General features: G+C 43.5%; 1 protein-coding gene across 1 annotated transcript; it reads left to right on the top strand.

Annotated features, from left to right (window-relative positions):
• Nucleotides 1-1396: 1396 nt before the first annotated feature.
• Nucleotides 1397-9682, top strand: LOC149982688 (L-rhamnose-binding lectin CSL3-like). The gene is made up of 7 exons (XM_090242238.1): nucleotides 1397-1428; nucleotides 7111-7260; nucleotides 7384-7502; nucleotides 8743-8787; nucleotides 8888-9023; nucleotides 9101-9208; nucleotides 9442-9682. The coding sequence occupies exons 1-6, from the start codon at nucleotides 1397-1399 to the stop codon at nucleotides 9204-9206; spliced, it is 588 nt and encodes a 195-aa protein (XP_090098364.1). The 3' UTR covers nucleotides 9207-9208; nucleotides 9442-9682.
• Nucleotides 9683-12510: the final 2828 nt, after the last annotated feature.

Raw genomic sequence — 12510 nt, 5'->3', positions numbered from 1 at the left:
ACTATTTTACACCTGGGGTTGCTATACAGTACTTTTACCCATTTCTAAGGGAATCACCGAAAGTGTAAACATGCAGTCATTTTATGAATATATTTGTAGTCCGTAATTACCTGTAGACCCTGCCACATACGTCGCTTGTCTGGGCCATTGAATTGCGACCCCATTTTGTCCCTATACTGACATTCTGCTTGTTTGATTGCCTTGCGGAGGGAATAACTATACTGTATATATTCAGCTATATTCCCGACCTCTTTCCATGGTTGAATGCGGTGGTTAGCGCTTTCAGTTTTGCGCGAATGCTGCCTTCTATCCACAGTTTCTGGTTGGGGTAGGTTTTAATAGTCACAGTGGGTACAACCTCTCCAATGCACATCCTAATAAATTCACTCACAGAGTCGGCGTATAAATTGATTTTATTCTCTGAGGCTTACCGGAACATTTTCCAGTCCACGTGATCAAAACAATCTGAAGCGTGGATTCCGATGGGTCAGACCAGTGTTGAATGGTTTTAGTCACGGGTACATCCTGCTTGAGTTTCTGCCTATAGGGCGGTATGATAAAAATGGAGTCTTGGTTTGGATTTGATAAATGCAGCCTGATAATATCTGGTTTCCTGGGGAAGGGGTGGGGGGGGGGGGGGGGGGGGGGTTATACACAGCTGTGACTATAATCAAAGAGAATTGTCTTGGAAGATAAAGCGGTCGGCATTTGATTGTAAGGATTTCTAGGTCAGGTGAACAAAATGACTTGAGATACTGTATGTTCATAAACCCCCGCCCTTCCATTTACCAGAGAGATGTTTTTTTTCTGTCGACACGACGCATGAAGCAACCCGATGGCTGTATCGACTCTGACAACATATCCAGAGTGAGCAATGTTTCCGTAAAACATAGAATGTTACAATGTCTGATGTTTCTCTGGAAGGAAACTGATGCCCTAATTTCGTCCACAAATTACTGCATAATAATAAGGACTTGAAGCGAGGCGACCGTCTCTCTCTGCGCCATCTTTTGATCATTTAGCTTCCTCCTTTAAAATATAAAATGGAGAATCACAGATAAGTTTGTTTGTAATAGAGAACATTAGATGCTCTAGAAAAAAGTTCATCCATATATTTTTGTTTTTCCTCTAATTTATTTTGTATCTCTGTAGTTGTTTTTTTTTTTTGCTTCCTGCACGATTAGAGAATGCATTTCCCTTGTTAGTCCTGTCTCTTTAGCCAGAAACTGCTTTTTTATTGTTGTTGAAAATTGAATTGAATGACCTCTGAAGGTACATTTAAAGTTATCCCAAACAATAAGGGGATTTGCTGAACTTCTGTTGTACTGGAAAAATTCAATTATAAATTATTTGGTCTAAATTAAACATACAGTGTCACCCAGTAAACTTTGATACCATGTCCAATAACCCCATCCACGTGGACATTCCGTAAGAGTTATGTGAAGGCCAATTAGATGATGATCCGATCGCATTCGGTCTCCTATTGTCCATTGGTTTGATATGGGATGAGCAGAGCAGTACCACAACGACAGTCCCACAGGACATATTAATGATGGCATAATATAAATAAAAAAATGAACTATGTGGATCACGCCGCCATTTCCTGATATTCTGGTTCGCCTAATTTCAGTTTGACAAAAGTATAGTGTCGCATCATTGTACCATCTAAACTGCAGTGAAACATATTTTCAGACCAAAAATACTATTTTCAGCTGTTGGACACTGGTGTACAAAAATGTAACTCAGCATTAAAATAGTGCACTACTTATCTACCACATGATTTTAATGTGGGACCGATCAATTTTGGTGCATTGCCAAATTATATGGGACAGTGCCAGAGATAACTTTGAGGGGATGGGGAAACTCCCTTGGCATCGTATTAATGCCCATGTTGTATGTTGCCCATACGTTGTCAATGGGCTGCACAGTGCATTCTGGACTATTCTGGAACAAGGAGAGCTCTTCAAGGAGTGAATGGGAATTAATTGGGCGCCAGCTCAAAAACCCAACTTTAGCATGAATTCCGTGAACATGTGCAAAATTGCAACTGTAATCCGAGATGTTTGATATTATTGTATTGCTCTGGAATAGGGACATGATCTACTTTTGAGGAAAACAGGCAGGTTTCTCGACTTTGAGAAGTGATGATTAGATTAGCAACCGTGTGCCGCTTTATGACAAACAATGTGATTCGTCAAAAGTTTGTGGGGCGTTATACGTTTCTCCATTCATTGTCCAATGGGAGTTTATCTCCTACTGTTCTCCAAAAATCGAAAGCAGCCTTAGCAGGTTTTCACAAAATATCACCAACGTGTATCCTGCTTCACAAGAGGATCCAGCCTGCTTGACCATGCACAAGCAAACCATCCGTGATAAGGACAAAGCCATCCCCACCCCGCTTCGGCGAATCGTAGAACGTCTCTGTTCCTAATCTCTGCCTACAATCAGCAACTTAAGAGGGAGCCAGCAACACAGAGAATAGTGAAGAACTGGACATTGGAGGCAGATTTAATACTGCAGGACTGTTTTGAGAATACTGATTGGAATATGTTCAAAGATTCATCCACGGTGGCCTCCCGAGTCGTGCAGCGGTCTAAGGCACTGCATCTCAGTGCTAGAGACGTTACTACTGACCCAGGATCAGCCGGTGGGGCTTTACTTGACCCAAGTCACCAGTTGAATGGCGTTTCCTCCGACACATTGATACATCTGGCTTCCAGGTTAAGCTGGCGTGAGTTAAGGAGCGCGGTTAGGCGGGTCATGTTTCGGAGGATGCATGAATCAACCCTCACCTCTCACTAGCACATTGGGGGGTTGCAGCGATTAGACAAGATTTAGGGGTAAAAAAAGACAGTCCACCCAGGACTCATTCATCAACATTGAATAATCTTCATCATCAATCACAGTATTCTTTAGGAAATGTGTTGGTGATGATGTGCCCACAATAAAAATCCCTACAGGTCTAAACCAACAACCCTGGATAAACGGAGATATTCCATACTGCAGCATTCGATGTCAGAAGAACGAACATGATGACCTGGTGGTGTGCAATGCCTAGCAGGTACGAGCTCCAAAAATTATTTAGGATGCAAAAAGACAAGACTGAAACTTTAATTGATGTTCGACAACTCAAATTTGCGTTGAGTGGCAAGGACTTCAGACTATCACAGACTGAAAAAGGCAATCATGCTGTGCGATCCCCACCAAAGCCTCCTTCTCAGACGAGCTTAACCTCTAGTGACTCCCCGTCCCAGGTGGGGTAGCGTAATCATCGACTGACACTAATTAGCATAACGCAACGGACATAAATATTCCTAGAAAATATTCATATTCATGAAAATCACAAGTGAAATATATTGAGAAACAACTTAGCCTTTTGTTAATCACCCTGCCATCTCAGATTTTCAAAATATGCTTTACAGCCAAAACTAGACAAGCATTTGTGCAAGTTTATCGATAGCCTAGCACAGCATTTTGTCCAGCTAGCAGCAGGTAACTTGGTCACGGAAATCAGAAAAGCAATCAAATTAAATCGTTTACCTTTGATGAGCTTCGGATGTTTTCACTCACGAGACTCCCAGTTAGAGAGCCAATGTTCCCTTTTTCCAAAAATATTATTTTTGTAGGCGAAATAGCTCCGTTTGTTCTTCACGTTTGGCTGAGAAATCGCCCGGAAATTGCAGTCACGAAAACACCGAAAAATATTCCAAATTAGCTCCATAATATCGACAGAAACATGGCAAACGTTGTTTATAATCAATCCTTAAGGTGTTTTTCAAATATCTATTCGATAATATATCCACCGGGACAATTGGATTTTCAGTAGGACCGATTGGAATAATGGCTACCCTGTATTTTACGCGAGAATCACTCTGGGAGCCATCAGGTGACCAGTTGCGCAATGTACCCGCTTACGGGTATTCTTCAACATAAATGCGTAAAACTATGTGACAATGCTGTAGACACCTTGGGGAATATGGAGAAAAGGTAATCTGGTTGATAGCCCATTCACTGCTCAATTGGGACGCATTGGAACGCAGAGCTTTCAAAAGATGATTCACTTCCGGATTGGATTTTTAGGTCTGTAGCAATTTGGGTCTTGAGTGTCTCCCATTTGAACAGAGGGATGACCGCGGCTGCTTTCCAATCTTTGTGGATCTCTGGTGATACGAAATAGAGCTTGAACAGGCTAGTCATAGTTGTTGCAACAATTTCTGCAGATAATTTTAGAAAGAGAGGGTCCAGATTGTCAAGCCCAGTTGATTTGTAGGGGTCCAGATTTTACAGTTCATTCAGTACATCAGCTATCTGGATTTGGGTGAAAGAGAAATGGGGGAGGCTTGGGCAAGTTGATCTGGGGGGTGTTGACCGATGTAGGGGTAGCCAGGTGGAAAGCAAGGCCAGCTGTAGAAAAATGCTCAATTATCATATATTTATCGGTTGTGACAGTGTTTCCTTGCCTGGGTGCAATGGGCAGCTGGGAGGGGGTGCTCTCATTATCGATGGATTTAACATTGTCACAGAACTTTTTGGAGTTTGTGCTACATGGATGCAAATTTCTGTTTGAAAAGCTAGCATTAGCTTTCCTAACTGCCTGTATATTTTGGTTCCTAACTTCCTTGAATATTTGCATATCGCGGGGGCTATCTGATGCTAATGCAGTACGCCACAGGATATTTTTGTGATGGTCAAAGGCAGTCAGGTCTGGAGTGAAGCAAGGGCTGTATATGTTCCTGGTTCTACATTTTTTGAGTGGGGGATGCTTATTTAAGATGGTGAGGATAGATAGGATAGAATAGGATAGAAAAATAACCAGGCATTCTCTACTGTTGAAATGAGGTCAATATCCTTCCAGGATTTCCGGGTCAGGTCAATTAACCTCTTGAACCTCTGGGGGCAGTATTTCATTTTTGGATAAAAAAACGTTCCCGTTTTAAGCGCAATATTTTGTCATGTAAAGATGCTCGACTATGCATATAATTGACAGCTTTGGAAAGAAAACACTCTGACGTTTCCTAATCTGCAAAGATATAGTCTGTGAGTGCCCCAGAACTGATGCTACAGGCGAAAGCAAGATGAAACTTCAAACAGGAAGTGAGCAAAATTTTTGAGGCGCTGTTTTTCATTGTCTCCTTATATGGCTGTGAATGCGACAGGAACGAGCCTACACTTTCTGCCGTTTCCCCAAGGTGTCGGCAGCATTGTGACGTATTTGTAGGCATATCATTGGAAGATTGACCATAAGAGACTACATTTTCCAAGTGTTCGCCTGGTGTCCTGCGTCGAAATTGGTGCGCAATCTCCAGCTGCAAGCATTCTTCCATGTGATTCAGAGGTGAATCCAGACTTCCATGAACGATATATCATCGAAGAGATATGTGAAAAACACCTTGAGGATTGATTCTAAACAACGTTTGCCATGTTTCTGTCGATATTATGGAGTTAATTTGGAAAAAATGTGAGTTGTTATGACTGAATTTTCAGGTTTTTTTTCTCAGCCAAACGTGAAGAACAAAACGGAGCGATTTCTCCTACACAAATCATATTTTTGGAAAAACTGAACATGTGCTATCTAACTGAGAGTCTCCTCATTGAAAACATCTGAAGTTCTTCAAAGGTAAATTATTTTATTTGAATGCTTTTCTTGTTTTTGTGAAAATGTTGCATGCTGAATGCCAGGCTTAATGGTATGCTAGGCTATCAATACTCTTACACAAATGCTTGTTTAGCTATGGTTCAAAAGCATATTTTGAAAATCTGAGATGACAGTGTTGATAATTAACAAAAGGCTAAGCTTGAGAGCCAATATATTTATTTCATTTGCGATTTTCATGAATAGTTAACGTTGCGTTATGCTAATGAGCTTGCAGGGATAATTACACTCCTGGATACACGTTTTTTTCGTAGCCAAAAGTGATGAACAAAACGGAGCGATTTGTCCTACACAAATAATCTTTTTGGAAAAACTGAACATTTGCTATCTAACTGAGAGTCTCCTCATTGAAAACATCTGAAGTTCTTCAAAGGTAAATTATTTTATTTGAATGCTTTTCTTGTTTTTGTGAAAATGTTGCATGCTGAATGCTAGGCTTAATGGTATGCTATGGTTCAAAAGCATATTTTGAAAATCTGAGATGACAGTGTTGTTAATAAAAAGGCTAAGCTTGAGAGCTAATATATTTATTTCATTTAATTTGCGATTTTCATGAATAGTTAACGTTGAGTAATGAGCTATAAATAGGATCCCGGATCCGGGTTTGCTCGTCGCAACAGGTTAAAAAGGCCTGCACGCTGAAGTGTTTTCGGGAGCGTTTGACAGTGATGAGGGGTGGTCGATTGACCACAGACCCATTACGGACGCAGGCAATGAGACAGTGATCGCTGAGATCCTGGTTGAAGACAGCAGAGGTGCATTTGGAGGGCAGGTTGGTTAGGATGATATCTATGAGGGTACCGTGTTTATGAATTTGGGGTTGTACCTGGTAGGTTCATTGATCATTTGTATGAGATTGAGGGCATCAAGCTTAGATTGTAGGATGGCCGGGGTGTTAACCTTTCTGCGCACGGAAACCACTAGCGGGCTGAAATTCCACAACATACGGTGATCGCTACATAAATAGTCATATTAAACATTCATGAAAATACAATTGTCTGACATGTATCGAAAGCGTAGAATCTTGCTAATCCAACTGCGTTGTCAGATTTAAAAAAGGATTTACTGCGAAAGAATACGATGCAATTATCTGAGCATGGAGCCCCATAATAATTATATTTTTTTAACCAGCACAGGCGTAACATAATCACAAACTGCATTAAAATAAACCGTTTACCTTTGACGATCTTCGTCTGTTTGCAATTCCAATGCTCATTGTTACACAATGAATGATCTTTTGTTTGATAAAATCTGTTTTTATAGCCTAACACAAAACATTTTGTGAACCGCTTGTGTCGTGAATTCCGTCTCATTCCATTTTCGACCACACATTCCAGGTAAATAACCCACACAGAACGTGACTTTTCCAGTCATGTTTGGTTTCACTGCAATCAACTGGTTTGTTTGTAACACAATCAAACCTGATGGGCAATTTCGCGGGACGTATTGACTGTAAGAAACCGATTTGAAGATGGAGGTAAGATCCATATCAAGCGTGCAAACTACGGTCGTCGTCAACACGATGTGTGTTCTATTGGGCGCCCTGATCACCAACTCACCGACACCAACTGCCTCAGCCAATCCTCCACCAGCAAGATGGCAGAAAGGTACTAGAACCTGTAACTCCTTGGCTGTAGTGTAAACAACCACCAGCAAGAAGGCAGAAATGTGCTGGAACTTGTGTTTAACGGTATGAACTCATGTCCTCAACCTGTCTTTGAAACACACAGATGCGGTGGGAAGAGCGAGTGTATTGTCCCTGCATCCAATTTTGTTTTTGGAGACCCCTGTGTCGGGACTTATAAGTACCTGGACACCAAATACTCCTGTGTCCAACAGCAAGAAACAAGTCAGTCTCTGAATGTGTGCTAATAATATTTAGTGGTGGGCACCGATATCCTAATTTGGATTCAATGTATTGTCGGTATGACTGTGGCATGTTGGGATACTGTTTAATTCTCCTACCCACTGTTAATCTTGTAAAAAACTAAGCTCAGCTGATTGCTAGAAAAGGAATTTAATGGGTTGGTTCCCCTATGGTACCAGCTTGTTAACTTTTGTTTCTCCAAGTGTAAACCACCCTCACCTGCTAACTAACCCTAGCAAGCTGTGGATATGCAGCTTGTTTAGTTTGAGTAGCCTATAGGGAGGTCAGAGACCTGGCAGTGTGGTGCCAAGATGCCAAAGGAACTGGTAGTGGACTACAGGAAACTGAGGGCTGAGCCCGTCCCTGCCAGGAGGCTAAAAGGATTGGTATCAGCCCTCCGATCCTGAATTCTACACCATTGAAAGCTTCTTGACTGGCTGCATCACCACTAGGTATGGCATCTGACCACAAGGTTCTACAGAGGGTATCGCTTACGGCCCAGTACGTCGGAGGCCGCGCTCCCTGCATCAGGATTTCGACACCACGTGTGTCAGCAGGCCCTACATTGTCAATAACTCGCGCAACCCAAGTTATACTGGTCTCTGTTACTCCATAACAAATGGTACGGATGTACCAAGTCTGGAACCAACAGGACCCTGAACGGCTTCTACTTCCACCAAGCCATAACTGCTGAGTTACTACCCGACTCTCTGCATTGACCCTTCTTGCAGTAACTTTTGACTTGTCTCATATGCTGCTGCTGTTCCTTTAAATTGACATATCTAGCTCAATTAGCCAGCAAGAACATGGAAGGGTTAATCTGGTTTACCATGTTTCAGTGAACGGTAACTTGCTAGTGCAACTCCCACAGTTTTGTAGGGTTTATAGCCAATCTGACAGCTGGCACAAACTGCGTAGAAATACAGATTAGGTGTAGCAGGTCAACTTTATTTTTTCACCAGTTTAGGTCTAGCCAGCCAGTTTGCTTAACATGTTAGCATTTTGAGAACTGCTCATAAGGAAGTGAAACTAAAAGGTAACGGTGGAAGATGACGCGCCTAACGTTTTGTACTTTGGTTCATGCTAACGAGTTTATAATGACTTTTAAAAAATGCACCTGAAATCAACATTCCCTTTTAGTGCCCATCACTAACACTTCACCAGGCTAATGTATGTCTTAATGTGTCTGGCCAGTGGTGTAACTCCTGTGTTGTCTTTGCAGTAAGCAGCATCATATGTGAAGGCTCTGATTCTCAACTACTATGTGGTAAGCTGGTCAACACTACCGTACAGTTTAATCATGTGGTGCCGTGTATATTAGTCACTAGCCCACACCAACACCCAGGTTTGTCCTTTCTCTTCCTCAGATCGATGTGAGATCCGTATTCAGCGTGCCAACTATGGTCGTCGTCAACACGATGTGTGTTCCATTGGGCGCCCACATAAACAACTCAAAAACACCAACTGCCTCAGCCAATCCACCACCAGCATAATGGCAGAAAGGTACGGAAACCTTCAGCGTGCATTTAGCTGTAGGAAGTCATTGGCTGTGGTGTTAACCTCTACCTGTTGACACACAGGTGTGATGGAAAGCGCCAGTGTATCGTCAAGGTATCCAACTCTGTGTTCGGTGACCCCTGTGTCGGAACCTATAAGTACTTGGATGTGGCTTACACCTGTGACTGAATGTGAGTTTTGTATATGTGCACATGACTGGGAACTAGAATTTGTATTTTATTTTACCTTTATCTAACTAGACAAGTCAGTTAAGAAGAAATTCTTATTTTCAATGACAACCCACTGTTCAGTGGCAGAACGACAGATTGGTACATTGTCAGCTCGTGATTTGTACTTGCAACCTTTCGGTTACTAGTCCAACTCTCTAACCACTAGACTACCCTGCTGACGATTTGTCTTTCAGGATATCTTCCTGGGGAGCCTGAAGATGTACAAGGCTTCAGGGATATCTTCATCAGGTTGTGCTGTTTTCCTCCAACCTCCAAATCAACTTCAATGACCATTGTAAACCTGTGTAGATTGTTTAAGAAATGCTTCAACACCATTTCTGAACTGTGGTTGTTGGTCTGAATTAAATGAAGCGGCAGGAAGACGATACTAGTTGCCTCTTGTACATTAATAAATGTCACACCAATATTACTGAACATGTGTCCTTTATTCTCTCTTACAAGCTTTTCACCGGACTCATTTGTACCTGGGGCTAACGTGCCTTTGTCTTGATGTCTGTAATCTGTGCCCACCTTTAGGCAGTTGTAGGCAAGTTAAATACTCATTGTGATCACTTTCCTGACCACCTCAGGCGGTATGATCTGGATGGTCAAACTATTTTTAAATCAATTGTACCCGGGTCTCAACTCACTGACAGGTAGTACTTATGACATCAGCAGCCTTAATGGTCCTAATTTGTATGCATCACCAGCTAATCTGGTCACAAAGCAGGCTGGGTAAGACATTTTTATACAATGTGTAGTCCTTACAAACCTCGATTGCTAAGTGGTAGGCTCCTGATTCCAAGAACACAGGATGAGATGTTACTATCCTTTGGTGCAAGCACTTCCAAGAGTTCATGAACAGTGAGCCTGGTGAAATTTGGGGAGCGCACCGTCAGTGTACCTTTGGTTCCTAGCGTGTTACGGCCTTTCGCACTATACACCCTCCCCAATGGCGGCCAGCGACAGAATGATCAATCCTACGCTTGCGTCCCCATTCCCAATTAGTCATAGGAGTTGCCTTGTTGTTAGCCAACATCCCATGGGACTATGCATGGCAGGGGTGTCCCCCACAATGACCCACAATGTCATGTCTGAGGGCTGCTGTTGCCTCCTGGACTGCTTTTCCTGGCCTCCATTTGCGCCCAGTTGCCAAGGTCGGCGTGTTGATGCTCACTACTAGGTCTCGAGATTCATTCAGTGTCATCTGGAGCCTGGTTTTTTGCACACTTGAATTCCTCTGATAGACTTGTGAGGGGCAGCTTGAGGACACCATCTCCATAGAGGCCTATGGTGGTAAGGCATCGTGGAACTCCGAGCCACTTTAAGTAGCCTGTGACTCCTCTTTCCATCTTCTCCACTGTTGAGATTGGCACCTCATACTCTGCTAGGGGCCACAACACCCGTTGTAGGAGACCAAACTGCAGACACCAGGCCTTTAACTTTCCAGGTAGCTGGGTGTTGTCGATGTACTGTAGGCTACTAATGTCTTTGCACAGCTGTTGCACCTGGTCTTTGTCCTTCAGGCTTGCATCATAACACATTCCAAGGCTTTTTAGCGGCTGCTCAGACACTGTTGGGAGTTGGTCATCTCCGATGAATTTCAGGTCAGAGAGTTCTCCCTTCACAATTGAGATGCTGCGTGACTTGGATGGTTTAATCTTCATACGGGCCCAGCTGATGTTCTTCAAGTTTTCTGAGCATTCTCCTGGTGCATGGGACTGGTGGTCAATGTTGTAATGTAGGCTCTGAGTGGCGGGAGGCGGAAACCAGTCGACTCACTGTCCACCAGCAACCCATTTTGAGGATCTGATAACCTCCATTGCCATTATGAATGCCAACGGAGAAATGGTACATCCCGCCATTATACCTACATTCAGGCACTGCCATGAGGTTGTGTAGCAGAACTGCAGATCCTGGAAGTGGGACTTCACCAGGGTTGTGATGGTGTCCGGTATGTTGAAAAATCTGAAGGCAGACCACAGGAGTTCATGGGGCACAGAGCCAAATGCATTGGCGAGGTCGAGGAAGACTACATGGAGGTCCCTTTTCTCCACCTTGGCCATTTGGATCTGGTGCCAGATCATGCTGGAATGTTCCAAGCAGCCAGAGAACCCAGATATTCCTGCCTTCTGTACAGATGTATCGACGTACGCATTCCTTTGCGGGTACTCGGCCATCCTCTGGGCAATGACCCTAAAGAAGATTTTACCCTCGACATTCAGTAAGGAGATTGGGCGGAATTGGCTGATGTTCACTGCATCCTTCTCCTTAGGGATCAAGACCCCGCCTACCCTATGCCACACTTTGGGTATTATCTTATTTTGCCAAGCTGTTCTCATAAGCCTCCAGAGGAACCTCAGGACGTCTGGTGCGTTCTTATACACTTTGTACGGGACTCCATTTGGCCCCGTGGCTGATGCTGTTCTTGCCTGTCGAACTGTGTTTTCCACCTATTTCCATGTCGGAGGGCTGGTCTCAATATGATGTTCCGGGGGTTCAATGGGTGGGATATCTGATGGGATGGCCAGATGTTCATGTCGCTTTGAGTCAAAGTTTGTGCTCCTCTAGGTCTTTCTTTGTTGTTTTTAGAGCTCCACTTTTTTCTTTCGTGAAGAGACTTTTAAGGAACTTGGAGGGATCTTTATAGAATCGAGTTCTAGTTTGTTCTTTCTTCCTTCTGCGTTTCTGTAGGTTCTCTGCTCTACGAAGGGATGCCAACCGGGTTTTGATGTCAGCCTGAAGTGCCTCTATGCCCTCCTTTTCCACTTCCGAGGCCTTCTTCCACTGTTTCTTAAGCTGTCTCCTTTCTTGAACGAGGCGCTTGATTTCTTGTTGCCTCCTGGAAACTGGTGGGGTTGGAACCTTTCTCCTGCCTTTTGCCTCTTGCACTCCAAAGCTTTCTGCCCCGTACTCATAGATGTCCCCCATCCTCTCCAACTTCTTCTCCACTGTGCCTCGAAGTTTCGAGGGTCAAGATAAAGTCAGTATTCACTGTTTCCCACAACTTCTTGTTACTGGCGCCAGGCCACTTCACATACGGTCTGTGCCCTGGTAGTCTCCTCTCGACTGCAGGTCTGGGAGGCTCGGTGAGTTCCACTCCTGTTGTTGGTTCCACCTCAGTTGTTACTTCGGTGCTTGAGTTTACGTCCTCCATGACAGTGGTACCGATGCACTGCAAACTATGGCTTGCGTCCAGTTGCTGTGCATCATTCGACTGATTTGATCGCTTTCGAAGAAAGTAATCAATGCGAGGCCTCTGT

This window comes from Oncorhynchus mykiss, chromosome 7 (assembly GCF_057628025.1).
Source record: "Oncorhynchus mykiss isolate SJ-2025 chromosome 7, ASM5762802v1, whole genome shotgun sequence".
Classification (NCBI taxonomy): domain Eukaryota; kingdom Metazoa; phylum Chordata; class Actinopteri; order Salmoniformes; family Salmonidae; genus Oncorhynchus; species Oncorhynchus mykiss.
The sequence above is the reverse complement of the archived record's forward strand: the minus strand, read 5'-3'. Positions and strand labels throughout refer to the sequence as shown.